The sequence below is a fragment of the Sciurus vulgaris genome, assembly GCF_902686455.1.
Source record: "Sciurus vulgaris genome assembly, chromosome: 1".
NCBI lineage: Eukaryota > Metazoa > Chordata > Mammalia > Rodentia > Sciuridae > Sciurus > Sciurus vulgaris.
Window position 1 is genome coordinate 98,341,021 of NC_136461.1, and position 26,717 is coordinate 98,367,737.

Here is a 26,717-nt window from a genome sequence, read left to right on the forward strand (position 1 = left end):
GGGAAGGGCAAAGCCCTGAACCTTTGCCTTATCCCAGGGACACTACTCATCTGTTTTATATTCTGGGCTTCTTGTTCGAATTTCATTTGAATAATGGGATTCTACTGCTAAGTACACTTTTGAAAATCATTTACTTTATTCAATCCCTTCATTTTATAAAAGGGAGATTGACCAAGGCCACACAGCTAGGGGTTGGGGGCAGGATGAAAGCCTTGGCATCCTCCCTAGGCCAGCCCTCATTCATCTAACCAGGCCATTTGCTGCTCTTTAGGGTGTGAGGAGAAGCCCTTTCTGGGTTGCCTTATGCCTCCTGTCTGACTCTTTTTCTTGGTCCAGCTTCATGCATGGACCTCTCAGTGGATTCCTGGATACTGCACACCCCTTTCAAGCGGAGGATCGTGTAGGCCTGTTCCATGAAGAGGCCCAGGAGCCCTGTACACTGGGCGGGGTTGTTCACTGGTCACAAAGCTGTGGGTGAAAGGAGTGGAGCAGCAGCTGGACTATGATAGGGAGGGAGGAGAGGGCAACAGGCCAACCCTCCAGACAGGAGGCATTATGAGCACTGCAAGCCACTTGTCTAGGACCCAGGAAGCCTGTGTTAAAGCTTGGCTCCACTGGAACTAGCCAACTTTGGGCTTCCAAATCTAGTAATATTAGTGTTTATTGCTCTGGGTCTCCCAGCTCACCTCCTTCTGAAAAGCCCTAATGAGGCTAGAGTCATTCCATTCAGCAACTGGACCTCAAGAGAGGTTCTGGTCAGAACACAACCTTGCTTGATAGTGGAGGGCCTAAGGACCTCACCTAGGCTATCTCTCAGAAATTTGGGGGAGGCTTTTTAGTGTTGAGTATGGCCCTTTTAGCTCACTCTGATCCAATGGGAAGGGACAGCAATGAGGGCTCTTAGGGGTAGTATGAACAGGGACTTGGCCTCTGAGAGCCCTTCAAAATGTTTTGGTTGGTGTTCGTTGTGTGTGTGTTGCTGTGGATTGAACTCAGGGTCACTCTATCAATAGGTTACATGTCTAGTCCTTTTTATTGTGAGATAGGGTCTCATTAAATTGCCCAGGCAGGCTTCCAACTTGTGATTTTCCTGCCTCAGCCTCTGGAATCGCTGGTATTACAGGCGTGCACTGGGGAGCCCCTTCAAAGTGTTTCGAAAAACCTCTAACTATATTTAGAGTACCACCACCACTATTACCACTCGACTGACTTCTGATTGTTAATTCCTCTCTAGGTTGTGGTAGCGATCCAGCACCGGCCAAGGGCAGGCCTGGGGGATTGAAATGAATCGTTGTACTGGCGCGAATCTTAAGAGCATCTAAAAGGGCGTTGGGTGGGGCCCACCTCCTTCAGCACGGCAGGCGTTGCCGCTTTAAGGCGGCGGCGGCGCGAGCAGGTCTATGGTAATGAGCTGCTGCCGCCACCGCGGCTCTGCAGAGCTCGCCCGCCCGCCGGGGAGGCGAGGGAACGCGGGGCTGGGCCCGGGGCCGCGGCGACAGGCAGCAGCCTCGGCGGGGACGCGGGGCGCGAGCGTACAGCACAGGGCCGTCGGTGGCGACCGAGGCCAGATCGGGGTCGGGGCGCGCAGCTCCGCGGGCGCAGGTGGGCGATCCCACGCGGGCGGAGGGGACACCCTGGGGCTCGGGAACCCGGCGGGGTTGGCCCGGCCAGGGGCGCCTCGGGACCCGCGGGCGCAGGTGCGAGTGTCTGGAACGCAGGTGGAAGCGCGGCGTGATCTGCGGTGGTCCGGGTGACCGCGGAGCGGGTCTGGCTCCCGGAGTGGTGTGAGCCCCGGCGCGTCGGAGGGCGCAGCGTGGGGCCCCGCCGAGCCATCTAGGCGAAGGCCCCGCGGGGCGCACAGGTGGCCCCCGGGGACCGGTGCCCCGGCCTGGGCATGAGGCTCGGCGGGGCCGGCAGGAGCCGGAGGAGGAGCCGCCGCGGCTGTTGACCCCGCCGGCCGGGAGCAGGGAGAGATGCGGAGCCGGGCTGCCAGCGCCCCCCTCCCAACGCCGCCGCTGCCGCTGCCGCTGCTGCTGCTGCTGTTACTGCTGCCGCTGCCACCGCTACTGGGAGACCAAGTGGGGCCCTGTCGTTCCCTGGGGTCTGGGGGACGAGGCTCCTCGGGGGCCTGCGCCCCCGTGGGCTGGCTCTGTCCAGCTTCAGCCTCGAACCTCTGGCTCTACACCAGCCGCTGCAGAGATGCGGGCACTGAGCTGACTGGCCACCTGGTGCCCCACCACGATGGCCTGAGAGTCTGGTGTCCAGAATCTGGGGCCCATATCCCCCTTCCACCAGCCCCTGAAGGCTGCCCCTGGAGCTGTCGCCTCCTGGGCATTGGAGGCCACCTTTCTCCACAGGGCAAGTTGACCCTGCCTCAGGAGCACCCTTGCTTAAAGGCTCCTCGGTTGAAATGTCAGTCCTGCAAGCTGGCACAGGGCCCAGGGCTCAGGGCAGGGGAAGGGTTACCAGAGGAGTCCATGGGTGGACGTCGAAAAAGGAATGTGAATACAGCACCTCAGTTCCAGCCTCCCAGCTATCAGGCCACAGTGCCTGAGAACCAGCCAGCAGGTACCTCTGTTGCATCCCTCCGTGCCATTGATCCAGATGAGGGAGACGCAGGTCGGCTTGAGTACACCATGGATGCCCTCTTCGATAGCCGCTCCAACCATTTCTTCTCCTTGGACCCAGTCACTGGTGCTGTCACCACAGCAGAGGAGCTGGATCGGGAGACCAAGAGCACTCATGTCTTCAGGGTCACTGCACAGGATCATGGCATGCCTCGAAGGAGTGCCCTGGCCACACTTACCATCTTGGTGACTGACACCAATGACCACGACCCTGTTTTTGAGCAGCAGGAATACAAGGAGAGCCTCAGGGAGAACCTGGAGGTTGGCTATGAGGTGCTCACTGTTAGGGCCACGGATGGTGATGCCCCTCCCAATGCCAATATTCTCTACCGCCTGCTGGAGGGGCCTGGGGGCAGCCCCTCAGAAGTCTTTGAAATTGACTCTCGCTCTGGTGTGATCCGCACTCGTGGCCCAGTGGATCGGGAAGAGGTGGAGGCCTACAAGTTGACAGTGGAGGCAAGTGACCAGGGTAGGGACCCCGGTCCACGGAGTGCCACAGCCGCTGTTTTCCTGTCTGTGGAGGATGACAATGACAATGCCCCTCAGTTTAGTGAGAAGCGTTACGTGGTCCAGGTGCGAGAGGATGTGACCCCAGGGGCACCAGTACTCCGGGTCACAGCCTCAGACCGGGACAAGGGCAGCAATGCCCTGGTGCACTATAGCATCATGAGTGGCAATGCTCGGGGACAGTTTTATTTGGATGCTCAGACTGGGGCCCTGGATGTGGTGAGCCCTCTTGACTATGAGACAACCAAAGAATATACTCTACGAGTGCGGGCACAGGATGGCGGCCGGCCCCCACTCTCCAATGTTTCTGGCTTGGTAACAGTGCAAGTCCTGGATATTAATGATAATGCCCCTATCTTTGTCAGCACCCCTTTCCAAGCTACCGTCCTGGAGAGCGTCCCCTTAGGCTACTTGGTTCTCCATGTCCAGGCAATTGACGCCGATGCTGGTGACAATGCCCGCCTGGAATACCGCCTTGCTGGAGTTGGGCATGACTTCCCTTTCACCATCAACAATGGCACAGGCTGGATCTCTGTGGCTGCTGAGCTAGACCGGGAGGAGGTTGATTTCTACAGCTTTGGGGTAGAAGCACGAGACCATGGCATCCCAGCACTCACTGCCTCAGCCAGTGTCAGTGTGACCATCCTGGACGTCAATGACAACAACCCAACCTTTACCCAACCAGAGTACACAGTGCGGCTCAATGAGGATGCGGCTGTGGGCACTAGTGTGGTGACTGTATCAGCTGTGGACCGTGATGCCCATAGTGTCATCACATATCAGATCACTAGTGGCAACACCCGCAACCGCTTCTCCATCACCAGCCAGAGTGGCGGTGGGCTGGTGTCCCTTGCTTTGCCACTGGACTACAAACTTGAGCGACAGTATGTGTTGGCTGTTACTGCCTCTGATGGCACAAGACAGGACACAGCACAGATTGTGGTGAACGTCACCGATGCCAACACCCATCGTCCAGTCTTTCAGAGCTCCCACTATACAGTGAACGTTAATGAGGACCGGCCAGCAGGTACCACAGTGGTGCTGATCAGTGCTACAGATGAGGACACAGGTGAAAATGCCCGTATTACCTACTTTATGGAGGACAGCATCCCCCAGTTCCGTATTGATGCAGACACAGGGGCTGTCACCACCCAGGCTGAACTGGACTACGAAGATCAGGTGTCTTATACGCTGGCCATCACTGCTCGGGACAATGGCATTCCCCAGAAGTCTGACACCACCTACCTGGAGATCCTGGTGAATGACGTGAATGACAATGCCCCTCAGTTCCTACGGGATTCCTACCAGGGCAGTGTCTACGAGGATGTTCCCCCTTTCACCAGTGTCCTACAGATCTCAGCCACTGATCGTGACTCTGGTCTTAATGGCCGGGTATTCTATACTTTCCAAGGAGGTGACGATGGAGATGGTGACTTTATTGTAGAGTCCACTTCAGGCATTGTGAGAACGCTGCGGAGGTTAGATCGTGAGAATGTGGCACAGTACATCTTGCGAGCATATGCAGTGGACAAGGGGATGCCCCCAGCCCGCACACCCATGGAAGTGACAGTGACTGTGTTGGATGTGAATGACAATCCACCTGTCTTTGAGCAGGATGAGTTTGATGTGTTTGTAGAAGAGAACAGCCCCATTGGGCTGGCCGTGGCCCGTGTCACTGCCACTGACCCGGATGAAGGCACTAATGCACAGATCATGTACCAAATTGTAGAGGGTAACATCCCTGAGGTCTTCCAGTTGGACATCTTCTCTGGAGAGCTGACTGCCCTGGTGGACTTAGACTACGAGGACCGACCTGAATATGTCCTGGTCATCCAGGCCACATCAGCTCCCCTGGTAAGCAGGGCCACTGTCCACGTTCGCCTCCTTGACCGCAATGACAACCCACCAGTGCTGGGCAACTTTGAAATCCTTTTCAACAACTATGTCACCAACCGCTCGAGCAGCTTCCCTGGGGGTGCCATTGGCCGTGTGCCTGCCCATGACCCTGATGTCTCAGATAGCTTGACTTACAGCTTTGAGCGAGGAAATGAACTCAGCTTGGTCCTGCTCAACGCTTCCACAGGAGAGCTGAAGCTGAGCCGGGCACTGGATAACAACCGGCCTCTGGAGGCCATCATGAGCGTGTTGGTGTCAGGTAAGGAAGGGCCCAAGGTGGTGCTGGGGTGGGAGGAGTCCCACAGGAGGTCCTGAGCAACCATGGGAGGAAGAGAGCCATCCAGGGAGGAGCTACTGACCCACCTCCCTGCCTGGTGGCTGGCCCAGAGAGTGAGAGGGCAAGAACCAGCTTGGGAAGAAGCCCTAGGAATCCTGGCAGCTGGTGCAGGCCCCGCCTGCTGCCCGAGGCTGGGCTGGGCTGCTTCGGTTGGCTGCCCCCTGCCTACCAGCCTGTGACGTGGTGGGGGAAGTGTTGTGAGGCTGCCCTGGCTGTGGCTGCCAAGAATTGTGAAAAAAGGCGCGTGGAAGACTGGGAGGCCAGGAGAGCTGGGGGAGGGGTGGGGAGGACCCTGGCCAGGAGAAGAGAGACAAGCAGGCCCTCAGCACCCCTCCATGTCCCGTCAGCATGTTCCTGTGATCTCATACAGCCTCTGGCAGAGCAGAGGGCCCAGGGGCACCGGGTTGCTGCGGAGGGGTCAGGACCCTTCCGTCCTCTTCTGGCCCCTTCTGGCTCCCGGCTGAGCCACAAAATCGGCTGACATGGACTTTGTCTAGTGCATTCTTTTCCTCCAGGCAGAAAGAGCCTGCCTGACTCCCCCTTCAGAGCTCCTGCAGGAAGTGAGGCCAAAGCTCATTGTCTCTGTCCAAACAGACCCCACTGTTAGAGTCCCTGGTTGGGGGGTCTGACTGGGGGTGGGGTCTGCAATGAAACCAGGGGCAGGCTGAGGCCTCCTGGGCTCCCTTGCCTCCCCATAGGCTGTTCTTAGGGTGCCAGCCTTCCCTGATGGCCATGACTAGCCCAGGCTCAGGAAATGGGTTATGGGAATCAGGATGAGGCAGGACTCATTCTCTTGGGCTCTGAGGACAGAGACCCCAAGGGTCCTGTTTTGGTGGGGAGAGAACAGAGTTCCAGGGGCGTGGGAGCCTGGCCAGGACCCAGACTGGGCATTCCTGCTGCTTGGCCAAGCGCTCAGCCTGCAGACTCCCTGGACTGCAGGGTTGGGGGAGGAGAGCTGAATGGGTGGGTGACCATGTTCTGTGTTTTCTGTCTGCTGTGGGGATGAAAGGCCAGGAGGAGACCAAACTCAGATTGCTGAGTATCTTTTCGAGCTTGGGAAGAGTTGAGATCCTCATGGGAGGCCTAGTGTTAGTTATAGCCCCAGAGCACCCCGACTCCAGACAGCCTTCAGACACATCAGGGAAGGGAGAACAGAGGAGACTGGCAGGCCCCCCATACCCACCATCTATAAGAAGCATGGAGTCAGGGCGTGGCTCAGCCCCCCTCCCCACTCATGCTCCTTGCTAGACAGCTGCCGCCCACCCCACCCCTCAGGTGGCCACAGGAAGCAGGTGTGGGAGCTTTCAGAGGCTGTGGACCAAGCTCTGTGCCTCCTGAAGCTTCAGTTTCTGCTCTAGGAGGAGGAATGGGGGCATCTTCATCTGTGGCAGTAGGAAGAGGGTGGAAAGGAAGGGACTCCTGGTTTGGTCCTCTTCCCCTGCCTGCCCTAGGTGAGTGCGGCGAGACACTAAGGGATGGGGCAGAGGTGGCCCCTGCTCAGTATGTGGTCTCTCACCAGGGCAATTCCTCTAGTCTAGAGGGGAAGACCAGGGCAGCCCCCAGGCAGCTGGGACTAGCCCTTCAGTCCTAGCCCCACCCTCCCCCCTCAGCCCTGACCCTTGGAGGCAGTCACCACGGCAACCCCAAAGTTCAGGAGGCTGGGTGGGGGGAGCTGACTCCTACTGCCCCTTTGTTTTCTTTCTCTGCTTCTTTGTCTCTCCCTTCTTTCCCACCCTGCCCATGTGGGCCATTTAGCACTGCCTCTCTGTTGTCCTCTCCCCCAGCTCCTGTGTGTCTCTCTCCTTCTCTCCCACTCTCTCCATTGCTGGCTTCTTTCCTGGGCCTTTGTCTTCCCTGTTCGGTCTCTGTTTATGCTGCTGTCTTCCCCCTCTTCCCTGTGGCTGCAGCTGCTCCAACTTGGGCTGGATGCTCCCTTGGACCCTGAACTTTCCCCTCTGCTTCTTTCCTCTGCTGGGACACACAAGAGCTCCTGCCTATGGTCTGGTCAGCCCTCAGACCAGCAGAGCCCCTGCAGGGACACATCTACCAGGGGAAGAGAGGCTGGGAGTGTGATTCTGGCACCTGCCCAAGGGCGGCTGGCTGAGCCCTAGGCCCAGGTGGTGTTTCCTGAGTCAGAGTCTATCAACTCTTTCTTTTCTGTCCAGGACAGTTCAGGCAATGCACCCTCTGTCTTGTTCCCACCCTGCTTTTGCATCTGAGGGGTGACTCAGGTCAGGGCAGAGGAGAGGGACAAAGAAGAAGGAGTGAGCAGTGGGTTGATAACTGGGATAGGGACAATGGCAGAGGGGGCAGGTGGCCACAGATGGTGGACCAGATGGGAAGCAACAGAGACATGCTGAGAGAGAGGGCACAGGCAGGGTCTGGAATGGCAGAGGGGGGCCACAGAGAGGAGTGTTTGTTCCCAGGGCTGAGGGACAGTATGCCTTCTCTTGCTCATTGGTCTTGACCATCCCTCTGCTCCATTGGTTGAGTCAGGAGCACTGGGTGTTGAGTCGGGTTGCCTTTTCCCTGGAGGGGATTCCATCTAGGAACCACTGGGCAGGTGCATCAGAGCCCTGCACCAGTTTGGGACAGAGGAATCTGAAAGAGGGAGGTGAGTGGCACCTGATCATAAGTCGGGGCAGGCTTCCAGGAGCAGGTGATCTCAGGGCAGTTTGGATAGACAGGTTAGGAAGGGAAGCCTGAGCAGTAGCTTCTGGAGAAGCAGCAGCAAGTGATGACAGCAGGCTTGCTGGTGAGAGCAGGTGGACCATGGCAATGAGGCCAGAGGGCAGGTAGACAGTGGACTGAGGACATGCTAAGATGGGTGTCTGCCTTCAGCCTGCCCCAGCTCAGCTGAGCTGCCAGGATAATCAGCCACCTCCAGTAGGTGCGACACAGACACAGAATCTATTCCCATATCTTTCTCCTACTCCCATCCCACCCAGAAACACTGGCTCCTGCCCCATTCCTGCTTGGGTGTCCTTTCCCATACGTACTTGAACCTCTCCTGCTGTGTTTTGAAAACCATTTCTTCACTATGGAGACTGAATAGATTCTCATCAGCATCTTAGTATTTACTGAACATCTACATGGGTAAGGCATTGCACTAAACAAAAATCTGAATAGCCCTTATAGGCCTGCCAAACCATTTCTCCTTCCCTGTGACCCCATTTTTCATTTTTGAGCTAAATAAAATCCATTCCCATGTATATGCCATTCAGGTGTGTATGTTATTTCTGGGCTTCAGGTGTGTGGGTAGAGTGACATATCGAGTGTGTTAGTACTTGGCTGTTGATAAGTGAGTGTATCACCTGGGGGAAATGGCAGGCAGGTGTTTGAGTGTATGTGGTGATCCAAGTGGGTGAAGAGTAGTTAGAGGCCCCAGAGCCAGAGAAAAGACCAGGCCAAAGGTACACTGGAATCTTTAGGTAGAAGTTGCCCAGGCTTTTCCATCTCTGCCCAGATTCCCCACCCCCACACACCCTGTCTCCAGCAAGAAGCAGTGGGTGGTGCTATCACTGGTTAAGGTGGCTGAGCTGGATTTCCTGGGGTGGGATCCCTCAAGCTACCCACAAGCAGCCCAGAAAACTGGGCGGGAAGAATGCTTTGTGTGGGGTGTTGCCATGGGGATAGCGGGCCTGCACCCAAGCAGCCATGGGACTCAGTGGGAGGGGGACCTGGTGGCCCACTGACCCAGTTCACCTCCCACTCCCTACCTTCTTCAATGGGGGAGTGAGGAGCACAGCCAGGGTTGGGGGTATGTTAGCGTTGAGGTGTACAGGATGTAGAGAAGAGGCGATGTTTTTTGTGGGTCTCACAGTGCTCTGGGTTCTGTAGAGAAGTAAGCAAAAACGGGGTTCCTGTGCAAGGAAGCCCAGAGTCTGATAAAAAGAAGGATTCATAGCTCCATCAGGGACTGACGTACAAACATTTAAAAGTCTACCATGTCACTGTGGTGCACTCACACTTAGGAGGCAGAGGTAGGAGGATTGCAAGTTCAAGGTGGGCAGTTTAGCAAGATTCGGTTCAAAATAAAAATTAAAAAGAAATTGAGGATGTAGCTCAGTGATAAAACACCCTTGGGCTCAATCCTCAGCAATCCCCTGCCTCTCAAAAAAAGGTGTGCCATGCAGTGGGTATTGGGAAAGTATGCAAAGAGTATTTCTGAAAGTCTCATTTCCTTAAGCTCCTAAGGGGGCTTATCCCTCAAAGAGTGACGCGTGTTCACTAAGTATCTTTATGGCAATTAGAAAAGGAAGCCTCTTCTTGGCCCCATGATGTGCAGGCTGGATTCTAGTGCCCTTTGCTCCCACCTCCTGTTGCTACTGCACAAGGCCTACCCAACCCCACTGCCCAGGGCCAGGGGGTGGTCTGTGGCTCAGCACTCCTGCCCTCCCCCACCCCGCCTGGGTGCTGACCCATGTGACTTCTTTGCAGATGGTGTTCACAGTGTGACAGCCCAGTGTGCTCTGCGCGTCACCATTATCACAGATGAGATGCTCACGCACAGCATCACGCTGCGCCTGGAAGACATGTCGCCTGAGCGCTTCCTGTCACCACTGCTGGGCCTCTTCATCCAAGCTGTGGCGGCCACGCTGGCCACGCCCCCGGACCACGTGGTGGTCTTCAACGTGCAGCGGGACACCGATGCTCCTGGTGGTCACATCCTCAACGTGAGCCTGTCAGTGGGCCAGCCGCCGGGGCCCGGGGGTGGGCCTCCCTTTCTGCCCTCCGAAGACCTGCAGGAGCGCCTGTACCTCAACCGCAGCCTGCTGACAGCCATCTCCGCACAGCGCGTGCTGCCCTTCGACGACAACATCTGCCTGCGCGAGCCCTGCGAGAACTACATGCGTTGCGTGTCGGTACTGCGCTTCGACTCCTCCGCGCCCTTCATCGCTTCTTCCTCCGTGCTCTTTCGGCCCATCCACCCAGTCGGGGGCCTGCGCTGCCGCTGTCCCCCAGGCTTCACCGGCGACTACTGTGAGACTGAGGTGGATCTCTGCTATTCGCGGCCCTGTGGTCCCCATGGGCGCTGCCGCAGTCGTGAGGGAGGGTACACCTGCCTCTGCCGCGAGGGCTACACGGGTGAGCCAAGGAAGGGGACTCACGGGGGTGGCCCTGGAGGGCTGATGCTAAGTTGCAAGCACAATTCAAGCTAACGGTGGGGGCCTGCCTCATTCCTTTCGGGAGTAAGGTACTGTAACACTGGGCATTCATAAATCACGCTTGCTCTTAGACAACAGGTTGTGGAAGAGAAGAGTGAGGAGCCCTTCTCTCACTGTGCATGCACACGCTCACACCCACACATGCACATCCATTCCCAGACATGCAAAGGCAGGTCAGCATTGCTTCTGAATTAGTATTCAAGCTTTGCTCTGTGACTATGGGCAAGTTATTTACCTCTCTGGGTTTCAGTACTTTAGAATAGAGATAACAAACCTACTTAGGTCAAAAGTTGGTTGTGAGGATTAATTCAATTAATTTGCCATATGGAAAGAACTGCCCTGTGGATAGTGTTGCCTTTGACTTGAGGAAGCACTGAGAAGGGGTGGCTTGCTCCAGGTCTCATTGTATAGCTCAGTTAGAGATGAGACTGGTCTACCATCTGGTCTACCCCACTGCCTTTCTGAGCTGTATCGCAAGCACTTTTCTACCCAGCCACTGGGGGAGGGTCAGGTGCCGAGGATCTGAGAAGCTGGAAGGGTTTGGAGTTAGGGGTGTTCCAGAAGGACATTGCACCTATGTAGCCCTGGGCACAATGGCTCCACTGTTGCCTCCCCACAGAACTGTGACCTGAAGGTCTTTACACATCCTTTCCTGGTTTCTCCCTGGCTGCTCACTGCCTCTGCTCTGTGTCCCTGATCCCTCCCTGCAGGCTCCTATTTCTTCTTAGGATGCACCCTGCTCCCCTTCCTTCCCAGATGCCTAGGCCTCCTCCTGTCCTCCAAGCCATGCCCACTGGTTCTGCCGACTGTGTTCCCTGCTGCATCCTCTTGCTCAGAACTTGCCAGACTTGACTCTGCTGCTACTGGGGTGGGGGGAGGGGTGGGGCGGGCTCAGAGGAGGGGAGGGGAGTCTTTGTCCAGGAGGATGAGGGGGGTGGTTTAGAGTAGGGAACAACAGTTTCCATGGAAACAAGAGCCAGTCACTAGGCACAGGAGCTGAGAACCTATCTCTAGAATCTGGGAATGAGGAGGGAGAGAAGGGTGGATTTTCCCATCTGATGTTGGAATTTTCAGCTCCTCCATTGAATCCTGATCTGTCCCATGGCTCAGGTCCCCACTCTCAGTGTTGCCAAGTAGACAGGAGTCCTTAGTCTGCACCCCAGGGCTCAGGGTGGGGGTTCTTTTCTCCATTCCTAGGGAAGTCCCAGCTTCCCTCCCCCACCTGCCCCACCCTATAACTCAGACATATCCAAGCGGAAGCCTGGTCCCATCCCCAGGGAAGGAAACTGATCTCAGTGCCTGACAGGGACAAAAGCATCAGTGGGAGGGAGAGAAGAGAGGGGACAGAGCCCTCATGCTGTCCTGCAGGTTCTTCCCCTCCTTGCACATTTCCCTCTGCAGGAGCCAGAACATCCCCAAGCTTGCCCCACAGCATGACACCAAAGGCTGCTAGGATCCTGGCCTAAGGACCAGGGGCCTAGTGGGTGTATGCCAGTGAAACCCCGCAGGATGGGGAAGGGACTGGGAGTTTCAGGGAACTTGCAGGGGAGCTGTGCATGGAGCTGTGGTGAGAATGGCATTCAAGGCCAAGCAGCTCAGGAAGGGCTGGGGATCAGAGATCTCAGGGAAGATAGATGGGTGTGGGAGAGAAAGTGGGGGTGTGCAGGAGAGTTTGGGAGTATCATGGGGGTTGTGGGAGGTTGTGAGAAATATTACTCGGGGGAAGAAGCCCAGGTTTCCTCCCCATTCTCAGGGACTTGGTACTCACTCTACCCTTCCTCTTGCCCAGGTGAGCACTGTGAGGTGAGTGCCCGCTCAGGCCGTTGCACCCCAGGTGTCTGCAAGAATGGGGGTACCTGTGTCAACCTGCTAGTGGGTGGTTTCAAGTGCGACTGCCCATCTGGGGACTTTGAGAAGCCCTACTGCCGGGTGACCACGCGCAGCTTCCCTGCCCGCTCCTTTATCACCTTCCGTGGCCTGCGCCAGCGCTTCCACTTCACCCTGGCCCTTTCGTAAGTGGCTGGGCCATGGGGGCATTGGGGCATAGTGTGAGTCTGGGGAACCTCCTGTTCTGCAGATGAAGTGAGAGTCAGGCTGCAGGAGTGCTTGGAGCAGGTTGTTGGCAGAGCTGGGACTGCATTTGCAGTTGCCTGTGCGCATTGCCAGCAGACTCTTCACCCACTGGGGCATGCCTGTCACTCTCTGGAATGAGGAGCCAGATGCCAGGGATTTTGTTTGGGCCGGTCTTCCACATTGTGACCCCATGGCCCATAGTCTTAGCCAAGCGTCAGCACTCTGGAGGGTACTGGGTAGGATCAGGTGTTGGTTAGGTGACTGAGGTGCTGGCATCCAGGTGGGTGCCTCATTCCTGCCCCTGTCCCCAACTCCTGTGCAGGTTTGCCACTAAGGAGCGCAATGGGCTGCTGTTGTACAATGGGCGCTTCAACGAGAAGCATGACTTTGTGGCCCTTGAGGTGATCCAGGAGCAGGTTCAACTCACCTTCTCTGCAGGTAATCCCCAATGCCCCACATCCTTGCCCATCTCCCTAAGGCACCATGTCTCACAGGCCCAGCCCCAATCCTGGGCACACCGTACCCCTGCCATTCCCAGCTCTGTTGGTGTCCCAGCTTACCTGGTCCTTTCCCCAGGAGAGTCAACCACCACCGTGTCACCATTTGTACCTGGGGGGGTCAGTGATGGCCAGTGGCACACAGTGCAGCTGAAGTACTATAATAAGGTGGGTGTGGGAAGGGGACCGAGGGGTTGGAGGGTTCTGTTCTTGGCTTACGTGCCCTTCTAGACCTGGGTGGCATTGCCAACAGTGGGTGAGGCTGGTGTGGCACTTTTAGCTAAGGGGGAGGGAGAGAGTGAGAATATGTCACCTTGCTGGGACGTTTCCATCCCACTGGGCAATGCTCTGTGTGCGTGCTTGTGCATGTGTGTGTGTGTGTAAGTTTACTCAGATGTGTGAAAGCACTGGTGTGTCTTTGTGCCTAGCCTGTGATCCTAATAGGCTCCTTGCCCACAGCTTCCATTCTCTGTCCTTCCCTCTACAGCCACTGTTGGGTCAGACAGGGCTCCCGCAGGGCCCATCTGAACAGAAGGTGGCCGTGGTGACTGTAGATGGCTGTGATACAGGAGTGGCTCTGCGCTTCGGAGCTGTGCTGGGCAACTACTCCTGTGCTGCTCAGGGCACCCAGGGTGGCAGCAAGAAGTGAGCAGGGGAAAGGGCCGGGGACGGGGTAGGGGCGAGGCGCAGGGCAGGTGGGAAGGCAGGTCAAGAGAGTGGGCTTTTACGGGGCTCCAAAGTAAGACCAAGCCTGATGGAAGCTCTCCCTTGCCTTGCTTCCCTTAGCCCTTGCTCAGCCCTGGGAGGCAGTGTCAATATGGAAAGTTAGAGCGAGCCCTTCTGGGGCTGTGTGGGGAGGGGTGGGTATGAGTGAGCATGCTCCAGGTTGGAGTGGCTCCTTCCCCTGGCAGTACTCTGCAGGGCCCCTTGGCCTCCTGCCCAGAGCCTTCCTCTCTGGCCTGCTGGCCAGGCACAGGGAAAGAGAGGAGCCAGAAGCTCCAACCTGCTTTGATGTCACCACCATTCTGTTCTCCTAGGTCTCTGGATCTGACAGGGCCCCTGCTGCTGGGTGGGGTGCCTGACCTGCCCGAGAGCTTCCCTGTCCGAATGCGCCACTTTGTGGGCTGCATGAAGAACTTGCAAGTGGACAGCCGGCATGTAGACATGGCTGACTTCATTGCCAACAATGGCACTGTACCTGGTATGGGGACCTGGGGGTGTGAGCAAGACTGGGGACCGATGCAGGGAGGAGGGGCCGTGTCTGGCATGGGGATCAACTTATGTAGGTCTTATGGGCCCCTCCAGATGTTGCCACAGGTTTTATCATTGGAGCCCCAGTCTGGGGTCTCTGAGTCCCCTTCTCTTCATTCCAGGCTGCCCCACCAAGAAGAACGTGTGTGACAGCAACACTTGCCACAATGGGGGCACCTGTGTGAACCAGTGGGATGCATTCAGCTGCGAGTGTCCCCTGGGCTTCGGGGGCAAGAGCTGTGCCCAGGGTAGGAGAGAGGCAGCTGTCAGAGGCTGGGACTGGGTGCTGTCAGCAGTCTGGGAACACTGGAAGGGTCGGAGCAGGCTCTGGGAAGGGCACAGCGAGCTTGGCTGCGGGTGGAAGAGCATGTTTGGGCAGAGCCCTGAGAGGGTAGCACAGGAGACAAAGGGCCCAGTCAGAGGCAGGCCTGGGCACAGCGTGGGGCGGGCCCAAGGCAGGTACCTGTTCTGGAGGGCGGGGCTGACCAGGGAGTGGGACGCAGTGCCCTGCCTCTCCTGGAGCATCATACCCCCTGGGGCACTCCACTGCCCTGCCCTTCAGAGTCTACCTTCATCCTCTTTCCCAGAAATGGCCAATCCCCAGCGCTTCCTGGGCAACAGCCTTGTGGCCTGGCATGGCCTCTCACTGCCCATTTCTCAGCCCTGGCACCTCAGTCTCATGTTCCGCACACGCCAGGCCAATGGCATCCTGCTGCAGGCCGTCACCAGGGGACGCAGTACCATTACTCTACAGGTGACCCAGGGCGCCGTGGTAGAGGGAGGGCAGGCCCTGGCCTCCAAGGGGGCTGGACAGAGATGACGGGCAAGTCTTCTCTTTGGAGAAATGAGATCGCTGCATCAGTTTGATGGGTCAGTGCTGCCATCTATTGGGCTTGAGGGAAATAGATACCCTTTCTTTGCTATGGCCACAGCTGGGCATCAGGATGGGGAACAGCGGACCGTGAGAAGAGCCAATTAACTCTGTGTGCTGACCCTGCTTTCTCTCTTCCTGTGCCAGCTTCGGGAGGGCCATGTGGTGCTGAGCGTGGAGGGCACAGGGCTCCAGGCCTCCTCTCTCCGTCTGGAGCCAGGCCGGGCCAATGATGGTGACTGGCACCATGCACAGCTGGCACTGGGAGCCAGCGGGGGCCCTGGCCATGCCATCCTGTCCTTCGATTATGGGCAGCAGAGGGCAGAGGGCAACCTGGGCCCCCGCCTGCATGGGCTCCACCTAAGCAACATTACAGTGGGGGGAGCACCTGGGCCTGCCAGTGGTGTGGCCCGCGGCTTCCGGGGCTGTTTGCAGGTGAGCCTCATCCCCTGCCCTCATCCCCATGGCCACTTGGAGCCCTGCTCCATGAAGGGTCAACTCTGCCTCTTCCCCCAGGGTGTGCAGGTAAGTGAGACGCCCGAGGGTGCCAGCAGTCTTGATCCCAGCCGAGGGGAGAGCATCAACGTGGAGCCAGGATGTAGTTTGCCAGACCCCTGTGACTCCAACCCATGTCCTGCTAACAGCTACTGCAGCAACGACTGGGACAGCTATTCCTGCAGCTGTGATCCAGGTATGTGAGGGATCCCAGGAATCGAGGCAGATTGGCAGGTGCCTGGAGTTGCACTGGCTCTTCTGTGTGACCTGGGACCAATCATATCACCTCTTTGAACCTTTACCACCTGCGTTCCATGGCCATGGCTAGCTGGTATGGTGCTCAGAGTAGAAGAAAATGGCTGAAAGTGAGTTGGACGGAAAACAGTGCCAGGGAAGGGGAGGGATTGAACCTTTCCTATCTTTCTTGTCCCAGGTTACTATGGTGACAACTGTACTAATGTGTGTGACCTGAACCCATGTGAGCACCAGTCTGTGTGTACCCGCAAACCTAGTGCTCCCCACGGCTACACCTGTGAATGTCCCCCAAATTACCTTGGGCCATACTGTGAGACCAGGTAAGTGGGTCAGGGCCTGCAGTAGCAGGTCCCAGTGGCTGCTGCCTATCTCTGGTGTATTCCTCAGAGCATCAAGAGCCTGGCTGAACTGCAGAGGGAGCTCACATTTGCCCGGGCTCCTCTCTTCAGGATTGACCAGCCTTGCCCCCGTGGCTGGTGGGGACACCCCACATGTGGCCCATGCAACTGTGATGTCAGCAAAGGCTTTGACCCAGACTGCAACAAGACAAGTGGCGAGTGCCACTGCAAGGTAAGAGCCCCAACCAAGCCTCCTCTGCGGCTACCTTGGTGTCTGTTCTATACCTTCTGGGCCATAGAGGGGAGGCAGTGGAGATGGACTTTCCTATAGAGAGCTGAGGGCCATCAGGCTTTTTCTCTAACGGGCAGGGCAAGTGGCTATGTGTCCTCAGGTGTCTGGGGCACCCGGGGATCCAGGACCAACATTTAACCTATGAGCCCTGGGCCAGATGTACTGTTCTGATTACTTGGCAGATGAGTTCAACACCTCAAATCATGACCAGTGCTTAAATATTTTGAATACTGCTCCTGAGGGAATTAGGTCAGGGAGTCTCACTCCAGAAAGGCCAGTGCCAAAAGGGTTTATGAGCATCCTGGAAAGAGCCTGAGCCAATGACCCCCTTCTTCTTCCTTCTTCCCATCTAGGAGAATCACTACCGGCCCCCTGGCAGCCCCACCTGCCTCCTGTGTGACTGCTACCCCACAGGCTCTTTGTCCCGAGTCTGTGACCCTGAGGATGGCCAATGTCCATGCAAGCCTGGTGTCATTGGGCGCCAGTGTGATCGCTGTGACAACCCTTTTGCTGAAGTCACCACCAATGGCTGCGAAGGTGGGCTGTTGGGACAGGTGGGCAGCCCTCTCCACTGTGCCAGGTGGTTGCATCCCAGGGAGGCCAAGAGCGGGGCTGGCTGCCGGTCTGTGGATGCTGAGGGAGAGGTGAGCTGCAAAGGGAGAGCTGCTCCTAGTGACTGTCTTTTCTTCCCTGCAGTGAATTATGACAGCTGCCCACGGGCTATCGAGGCTGGGATCTGGTGGCCCCGCACCCGCTTTGGGCTGCCTGCTGCTGCCCCCTGCCCCAAAGGCTCCTTTGGTAGGTGCTAGAGGCCCAGGATGTGATATTGAGGACTTAGCCTCTACCATCACTGGGGCAAGAGCAGGAGCCCCCTGACTACAGATCCTAGGTCCCTGCTTTTGGCCTCCAGATCCTGGAGACTCCATGTCCCGTTTTCCTTGGCTCACTGTTACCCCTCTCCCAAGGTTGCCTAGGAGTTGTCCAGGATGCAGATGCGTCTTGTATTCTGAACAGAAGGGCCTAGAAGCCTTCATTATCCTTGGCACAGTGCTGGGTGCTAGAGATTCAAAGATGATTCACACACAGTTCCCAACCTTAGCTCACCATCTAGTGCAAAAGCTATGCCACATGAAGGATGGGCAGTCTGAGAGTACAAAATGTTGGGTGCTGTCCCAGGGGACCCTGCACAAGGATAGAGCCTGGCACTGGCCTTTGGATTGCTGATGAGCAGAATTCATAGGCAGGGGGTGACAGAGACCACAAGATGGTAGCTGGAGAGGGCTGGGGTTTAATGAAGCCATGTGTCCCATGCTCCCATAGCCCTTACTCAGGAATATCTTGCAGAGATTTTTGGTTCTAATATCCTATACCTGTCTTCCTATTTCCACTTGGGCTGCAGGAGGGCAGAACCTTGTTGGTTTGCCTTCTGTCTCTGGCCCCCAGCCTAACTTCTCAGTCAGGTGTCAGGGGCTTCCTACATAGGCCAGCCCTGTGGCCAGCCCTCTTGGTTTTCTTCCCCAGGGACCGCTGTGCGCCACTGTGATGAACACAGGGGGTGGCTTCCCCCAAACCTCTTCAACTGCACATCAGTCACCTTCTCAGAGCTGAAGGGTTTCGTAAGTGGACACCCTCATCTCCAACTCCTTTCCCTCCTTTTTCTTGCCAACCCCCATCTTTGAGAAAGGGAATTCTGGAATCCCAGCCCCTGTGTTCCTGGGGTCCCCACCTGAAGAAGCTATTTTCCCCTTTTCCGAGACCCCTTTACTCTAGAGTCCCAATTGAGTCCCAGTTGACCCCCTGCCTCTCCATCCAGGCTGAGCGGCTACAGCGGAATGAGTCAGGCCTGGACTCAGGACGCTCCCAGCGGCTGGCCCTGCTCCTGCGCAATGCTACACAGCACACGGCTGGCTATTTTGGCAGTGATGTCAAGGTGGCCTACCAGTTGGCCACACGATTGCTGGCCCACGAGAGTGCCCAGAGGGGCTTTGGGCTGTCTGCCACGCAGGATGTGCACTTCACTGAGGTGGGGCTTGGAGTAGTTAGGGATGGCTGCTAGGGTGGGGGGGTCACAGTGAGTGAGCCTGCTCCTGGCAGTGCCAGGGCCAGAGGGATGGGGTCCTCCCCAAGTGACCTTTAGGAGCTCCCTCCAAGCATAAGACCTCCATGAGAGCCTTGGTACAGCATGTGGGACATTCAGAGCACCTCTTCCTAACCTGTACCATACACAGGTGCCACAGAGAACACTGCTCATACTGAGGTATGCGCATCCAGAGCTGAGAGCAATCAGTACCCGCTTCCCCCAGGGAATCAGGCTGGGCATGCAGGAGGGTGGGGGTGGGGAGCTCTTATTTAGAGAGTGAGGAGGAAGGGTTAGAGGCAGAGCATCCAGTTACCAGAGTAGACAGTGGGACCAAGGGGAGGTGGTGGGGAGCACTTAGGGGAGGGCATCGTGGGTAGGGAACAGGGCTCTTCTGACCACCAAGGCTGTGACTTGGTGGTGAGGACAACAGGTGTGGGCTGTGAGCACATGCCACCATGACCATGCCCACCCCCAGAATCTGCTGCGAGTGGGCAGTGCCCTTCTGGACGCAGCCAACAAGCGGCACTGGGAACTGATACAGCAGACAGAGGGCGGCACCGCCTGGCTGCTCCAGCACTATGAGGCCTACGCCAGCGCCCTGGCCCAGAATATGCGGCACACCTATCTAAGCCCCTTCACCATTGTCACGCCCAACATTGGTGAGGCTGGTGCCTGGGGTAGGGAGGGGTTCGTGGAGAGAGTCCCCTCAAGGGCAGCCATGCTGGGGGCCTGCTTGCCTCACTCAAGGTCCAACCTGTCACCATCCCCCTCCCTAGTCATCTCTGTAGTGCGCTTGGACAAGGGGAACTTTGCTGGGGCCAAGCTGCCCCGCTATGAAGCATTACGTGGAGAGCGGCCCCCAGACCTAGAGACAACGGTCATTCTACCTGAGTCTGTCTTCAGAGGTCAGTGGGGACCACGTGTGTGTCAAGGGTGGGCCTGGGGCATCCATGCAGACTACACATAGGGCAGGGCCCCACTGAGTGTATCACCATTCTGCTTCTAGAGATGACCCCTGTGGTCAGGCCTGCTGGCCCTGGGGAGGCCCAGGAACCTGAGGAACTGGCACGGCGGCAGCGGAGGCACCCAGAACTGAGCCAGGGAGAGGCTGTGGCCAGCGTCATCATCTACCGCACCCTGGCTGGGCTACTGCCCCACAACTATGACCCAGACAAGCGCAGCCTGAGGTGAGCAGCTGGGGACGAGGGGGTGGGGGTGGGGGACAGGCAGGTAAGAGCTGAGGCATTGAAGGAGCCAAGTGTGGGGCGTCTCCTAGTGAAGAGGGTATCTACCAGTTACAAGGCTGCTGTGATGACTATACATCTGTTTGCCCATGTCAGAGTCCCCAAGCGCCCAGTCATCAACACACCTGTGGTAAGCATCAGTGTCCATGATGACGAGGAGCTCCTGCCTCGCGCCCTGGACAAGCCAGTCACTGTGCAGTTCCGGTTGCTGGAGACTGAGGAGCGGACTAAGCCCATCTGTGTCTTCTGGAACCACTCGATCCTGTGAGCCTGCCCTACCACTACCCCCAAGGCTTTAGGCTGAAAGCTCAAGTCCCCAGACCCCCACCCTCCTTGACCTGACCCTGCCTTTTTCACACAGGGTCAGTGGCACCGGTGGCTGGTCAGCTCGAGGCTGTGAAGTTGTCTTCCGCAATGAGAGCCATGTCAGCTGCCAGTGCAACCACATGACAAGCTTCGCTGTGCTCATGGATGTGTCCCGGCGGGAGGTTGGACCCATGACAGGCAGCTGTGGAGTTGGGGGTGGGAGCCCAGGTACTGGGCTAGGTGTGCAGGCCCTGCCCATCCTCATTCCCTTGGCCCTCTGCCTCCCACCCTGCAGAACGGGGAGATCCTGCCACTGAAGACACTGACATATGTGGCCCTAGGAGTCACCTTGGCTGCCCTGCTGCTCACCTTCCTCTTCCTCACTCTTCTGCGTGCCCTGCGCTCCAATCAGCATGGCATCCGACGCAACCTGACAGCTGCCCTGGGCCTGGCTCAGCTGGTCTTCCTCCTGGGAATCAACCAGGCTGACCTGCCTGTAAGATGCCCCTCCTTCCCTACAGACCTCTGCAGCTTCCAGGCCTCTCAGCTCCCTGCTGATTCCTTCCCCTGCAGCACTGACTCTGCAGCCCAGACCAGTTTCTGGTCCATGGTTTTCTCTTTCCTAGTTCCTCCCAAATGTCCCACATCCCAGAGGTCCCTGCCTCTGGCCCATGGTTTCCCCTGAAGCAGACCCCAACACCAGGCCCTCCCCGCTGCATGACCTGGGCAGAACCCCTGCACTGGCTATGCCCTAGTCACTGATGTGGTGGCCTGGCTCTCAGTTTGCTTGCACAGTCATTGCCATCCTGCTGCACTTCCTGTACCTCTGCACCTTTTCCTGGGCTCTGCTGGAGGCCTTGCACCTGTACCGGGCACTCACAGAGGTCCGTGACGTCAATGCCGGCCCCATGCGCTTCTACTACATGCTGGGCTGGGGCGTGCCCGCCTTCATCACAGGTATTCCTGGCAGCTCTCCTGGCCTACAGGTTCCACATTCTGAAGCCTAGCTCCCCCAACCCACAGCCCAGGCCCTGAGAACCTCTACCCCAGGACAACTCATTCAAAGTTATCCCTCCAATTTAACCCAGTCTTGAGGCCCTCATGCCGTGGCTAGGTCCCCTTTCCTGGAGAGCAGGATGGACAGCACCCTTTGGCATGCTCCATTTCTGGCCCTGTGAGCCAGGCTGACTTCCCACATCCTGCCCACCTTCCCTTGCTGCTGTCTTCCCCTGCTCCAGGTCTAGCTGTGGGCTTGGACCCTGAAGGATATGGGAACCCTGATTTCTGCTGGCTCTCCATCTATGATACGCTCATCTGGAGTTTCGCTGGTCCTGTGGCCTTTGCTGTTTCGGTAAGTGCTAGCAAGTGAGTTGGGGTGAGCAGACCAACTGTGTCCTCTGAATCCCCTTTAGGAAGAACCATGGCTACCAGACCCCATGCAGAGGGCCAGAAGCTGCTGTCCCCTCTGGTCTCCTCATACTTCTCTCCCCTACCCAGATGAGTGTCTTCCTGTACATCCTAGCAGCCCGGGCCTCCTGTGCTGCCCAGCGGCAGGGCTTCGAGAAGAAAGGCCCTGTGTGAGTATGGGGGTGTCTGGGCACAGGGTGAGGATTGGCGAGGGAGGCCTCATTGCCAGTCTTACACACTGTCATCTCCCCAGCTCTGGTCTGCAGCCTTCCTTTGCTGTCCTCCTGCTGCTAAGTGCCACCTGGCTGCTGGCACTGCTCTCCGTCAACAGTGACACCCTTCTCTTCCACTACCTCTTTGCTGCCTGCAATTGTGTCCAGGTACCTGGTCCAACCCATATTGAAGGGAGGGAAGCATGGCTGAGGGTGGACTGAATATGCCAACCATTGCTACCTCTGTCTGCCAGGGCCCTTTCATCTTCCTCTCCTACGTGGTGCTTAGCAAGGAGGTCCGGAAAGCACTCAAGTTTGCCTGCAGCCGCAAGCCCAGCCCTGACCCTGCTCTTACCACCAAGTCCACCCTGACCTCGGTGAGGGAACCTGGGATCAGAGAGTTGGAGGGGTCTTGGCGGAAGGAGGGACAGGCAGGCCCAAGGGGCCTGTTCTCTGTACTTTTTTGTTGTTGTTTCGGTACCGGGGATTGAACTCAGGGAGCACTGGGCCACTGAGCCACATCCCCAGCCCTATTTTGTATTTTATTTAGAGACAGGGTCTCACTGAGTTGCTTAGCACCTCTCTTTTGCTGAGACTGGCTTTGAACTCGCGATCCTCCTGTCTCAGCCTCCCGAGCCGTTGGGATTACAGGTGTGCGCCACCGCACCTGGCTGTTCTCTATACTTTTTGCTCCGCTATCCATTTTCCTTGTCTCCATCTCTTCCTAGAAGGAGAAAGGGAAAGAGAAGTGGTATGTGTGGGCCAGGAGGTGGTGGGAGGGGAGAGATGATGTTGGGCAGACATAGTATTTTTGACTGGGGGTGGGAGTGGAGACAGGTCACTGAGAATCCCTCATGAATTCTGGCAAATTTTCTGTCTCCTGTGATGATCTCAGGAAACAATTCCCAGTGCCACCTTTTACCAACAAGTCCTTATACAGCAAGTCCAGGGTACTTGAGGTGTGCAGGGCTACACAGTTAGAGCAAAGCTATAGCCATTGTCAGACCCCAATATGAGGGCAGCAGAGATGTGGGGCCTCCTTCTTTAAGACCCAGCTTGTGGGAAGTAGAACCTAGGGCAAGTTCCTCACACCCTTTCACTTCCTAGCCTGAGGCCACCACCCTCTGTTCCCCTACTTACTGACCTGTCTATCCCTGCCCAGTCCTACAACTGTCCCAGCCCCTATGCAGACGGGCGACTGTACCAGCCCTATGGAGACTCAGCTGGCTCACTGCACAGTGCCAGCCGTTCAGGCAAGAGCCAGCCCAGCTACATACCCTTCTTGCTGAGGTAAGCCCTGGAGTTGGGAAGGCTGAGGAGTGGAGGGGAGGGCCATGTGTGCTGGACCCAGGACAGCCAGCTGCTAGGAGTTGAATGGTACACACTGTGGCCAACACAGGTGACAGCTTGACTTAGAAGCAGTTAAGGGACACAGGGAGAAACTGGGAATCTCAGGGGAGAGAAGAGGATGCTGGGTAAGGGGCCAAGCTGACCCCTCCAGCATGGTCTTGTCTTCTTAGGGAAGAGTCCACACTGAACCCTGGTCAAGTGCCCCCAGGCCTGGGTGACCCAGGCAGCCTCTTCCTGGAAGGTCAAGACCAGCAGCACGGTGAGGAGGGAAGGCCCTGGCCGCCCAGTGGGGCAGGGGCCTGGCTTTTACTGAGGGTGGGTCGAGATAGGTGGGCCGGCTGTGATCCCTCCCTGACCTCCCAGATCCTGACACGGACTCTGACAGTGACCTGTCCCTGGAAGATGACCAGAGTGGCTCCTATGCCTCTACCCACTCATCAGACAGCGAGGAGGAGGAAGAGGAGGAGGAGGAGGCCGCCTTCCCTGGCGAGCAGGGCTGGGACAGCCTGCTGGGGCCTGGAGCGGAGAGACTGCCCCTGCACAGCACCCCCAAGGGTGGGCCAGCACCAGGGCTGTGGCCTTTGGGAGGCTATGGGAGCCTGAGAAGCTTGAGCTTCTTGGGAAGCAGGAGTCGGGCGGTGGCTTTCCTAGCTGTCTGCCCTTTCTAGGCCTCATCTATTTCCTTTCCCCCTGCCAGATGGGGGCCCAGGGCCTGGGAAGGCCCCCTGGCCAGGAGACTTTGGAACCACAGCAAAGGAGAGTGGTAGCAGTGGGGCCCCTGAGGAACGGCCACGGGAAAATGGAGATGCCTTGTCTCGGGAGGTGTCCTTGGGCTCCCTTCCCGGTCCTTCCGCCCAGCCTCACAAAGGTGAGTGGGGCATCCCCAGCTGCCACTTCCCCTGGGTCAGCAGCCTTATGCCCCACAGTGCCCTCAGATGCTGGGGCTTTCTGAGACACCCCTGTTCCTCCCACCTGCACCTCATGGTGCTGCCTTCCCGGCCCCAGGCATCCTCAAGAAGAAGTGTCTACCCACCATCAGTGAGAAGAGTAGCCTCCTGCGGCTGCCCTTGGAGCATGGCACGGGGTCTTCTCGGGGCTCTTCAGCCAGTGAAGGCAGCCGGGGTGGGCCCCCTCCCCGCCCGCCTCCCCGGCAGAGTCTCCAGGAGCAGCTGAATGGGGTGATGCCCATCGCCATGAGCATCAAGGCAGGCACCGTGGATGAGGACTCGTCAGGCTCCGAGTGAGTGGGCCAGGAGGGTGGGACAGGGTACCACTGCAGAGGTCCCAGCTGGGGCAGAGCTGCCTCTGGGCCTCCCCAGGCTAGCTGGTTGGCAGTCAGAGGACAAATGAGCTGAGCATGACCCAGCTTCCTAAGTGCCCCATGGTGACCTGGGGGTGGTGGCAGTTTCCCTGGGCTTTATGTGGTGCAGCCCAGCCGAGGGCAGCGCAAGGGTGGAGGGGAGCTGGGCTGCTTTTCTGTTTCTTCCTTCTGGTGAAGCTTCTCACTGTCTCCTGCTCCAGCTAACCCTCTGTCTGCCTTTTCTGCCACTCTCCTTTCCTGCCTCTCCAGATTTCTCTTCTTTAACTTCCTGCATTAACCCTGGGCCGGTGGTTCCTTCGTCCCGAGGCTCCCTTCCCTTCCCCAGCTGCACTCATGCCCCCACTCCTGTCTTGTGCTTTATCCTGCCCCTGCTCCCCACCGCCTGCCCGCAGCAGCGACGAAACGTCCATCTGAGGAGCCTGGGCCTTGCACCTAAGGCCATCTAGTGCCAACTCCCTCCCCCACCATCCCCCTCACTGCACTTTGGACCCCTGGGGCCAACATCTCCAAGACAAAGTTTTTCAGAAAAGAGGAAAAAAGAATTTAAAAAGGATCTCCACTCTTCATGACTTCAGGGATTAATTTTTTTTATACGCTGGAAACTGACTCCCCTTTCCCTTCCCAAAGAGGATAGGACCTCCCAGGATGCTTCCCAGCCTCTCCTCAGTTTCCCATCTGCTGTGCCTCTGGGAGGAGAGGGACTCTTAGGGGGCCTGCCCCTCATTTGCCATCACCAAAAGGAAAGGACAAAGCCACACGCACCCGGGGCATCAGACCCTGCAGGCTGCACCGGGCAGGCCTCAGTTGGTGAGGGGTCAGGGCAAAGGGTGTTCCTTATCCACCCGTTGCTGCCTCTCCCAAGAACTGAAAAAGCCCTGTCCGGCCAGGGGCAGAAGGACTCAGTGCCCCTGGACCCCCAAATGCTGCATGAACATGTTTTAAGGGGAGCCTGCGTCCCCAGGCGGGGGCCGGCTGCCCCAGCCCCTCTCCTTTTCCTGGACTCTGGCCACGTGCTGCAGCCCAGGTGTTTGCTCAGTTTGCTGACCCCAAAGTGCTTCATTTTTCCTGCCTGACCCATGACCTGCACCTGGGGAAGGCCAGTTGTGTGTTAAGTTGCGCTTCTTTGCTGTCATGTGGGTGGGACTGGGAGGAAGAGTAAGCACAGAGCTGGCTCAATTGCCCAAAGGGCCTCAAGCACAGATTCGAAGTCTGAGTTCTGGTGTCCACTCACCCACTCTCCCCAAATCAGACAAATGCCACTTTGTCTGACCTGCTGTGGCCTCTGAGACATGTTCTATTTTTAACCCCTTCTTGGAATTGGCTCTCTTCTTCAAAGGACCAGGTCCTGTTCCTCTTTGTCCCTTATTCTACCCCAGCTCCCTGTGAAGAGAGAGTTAATATATATTTTTTATTTATTTGCTTTTTGTGTTGGGATGGGTTTTTGTCTGGTCCCAGGGGATCTGATGTGGCCATCACAGTTGGGTGTGTACCCAGCTGCCCTGGCTTGGGGGCCTAATGCCCTTCCCCTTGTTCCATTTCTTCCCATCAGTTTTGCCAATTGCTATTCATTTTGAGTCACCCTTTAAGCATGTATTTCAGACTTGTCACTGACTTTCCTTCTGGAGCAGGTGGCTAGAAAAAGAGGCTACGGGCAGGAAAAGGTGTTCCTGTTCTTCTGGAAGGCTGGCCTCTGGTTTTTCTGCCGTGTATTCTCCTCCTGCCCTCTACCCTTTCCCCTCAGCAATTCCTGCAAAGGGTTAAAAATTTAACTGGTTTTTACTACTGATGACTTGACTTAAAAAGAAAAAATACAAAGATGCTGGATGCTAACTTGATACTAACCATCAGATTGTACAGTTTGATTGTTACTGTAAATATGGTAGAGTTTTGTTGTTGTTGTTTTTTCCATTCCTCATATCACTGAATAAACTAGTTCTGTGCAGGTAGTGTGTGATCATGTGCTTCCATGGGGCACCCTGTCCTCTTCGAGGATGGAGGCCTGGGCTTTGAAAAACAAAATATCAGGCAGGGCCTAGAAAACCCCAGCAGGAAATCAGGACTCAGATACCCATCAGCTGAAAAACTTGCCCACCTATGGATCTCCCCAGCAATGCTCCCCAAAAAAACCTCATCAGCATGGAGCCCAGGTCCTGGCATTACCAAGGAAGATGAAGTGGGTGGGAAAGTATG

General features: G+C 57.0%; 1 protein-coding gene across 4 annotated transcripts; it reads left to right on the top strand.

Moving 5' to 3' along the window:
- The first annotated feature begins 690 nt into the window (after positions 1-690).
- Positions 691-26,469, top strand: CELSR2 (cadherin EGF LAG seven-pass G-type receptor 2). 4 transcript variants are annotated; one of them, XM_079131091.1, is made up of 34 exons: positions 691-5,289; positions 9,808-10,455; positions 12,325-12,547; positions 12,931-13,046; positions 13,185-13,273; positions 13,593-13,750; positions 14,143-14,306; positions 14,479-14,604; positions 14,944-15,110; positions 15,375-15,662; positions 15,744-15,918; positions 16,156-16,297; positions 16,427-16,547; positions 16,961-17,144; positions 17,304-17,405; positions 18,129-18,223; positions 18,421-18,630; positions 19,163-19,346; positions 19,464-19,592; positions 19,694-19,874; positions 20,028-20,195; positions 20,293-20,419; positions 20,533-20,733; positions 21,020-21,194; positions 21,476-21,588; positions 21,735-21,814; positions 21,898-22,024; positions 22,111-22,233; positions 23,019-23,146; positions 23,377-23,465; positions 23,570-23,761; positions 23,904-24,074; positions 24,212-24,446; positions 24,777-26,469. In XM_079131091.1, exons 1-34 carry the CDS (start codon positions 1,974-1,976, stop codon positions 24,802-24,804), a joined length of 8,775 nt encoding a protein of 2,924 aa, XP_078987217.1. In that variant the 5' UTR covers positions 691-1,973; the 3' UTR covers positions 24,805-26,469. The 4 variants fall into 4 exon arrangements, with proteins under 4 accessions (XP_078987217.1, XP_078987218.1, XP_078987219.1 ...); XM_079131092.1 differs by having other exon boundaries at positions 24,920-26,469; XM_079131093.1 differs by having other exon boundaries at positions 24,923-26,469.
- Positions 26,470-26,717: the final 248 nt, after the last annotated feature.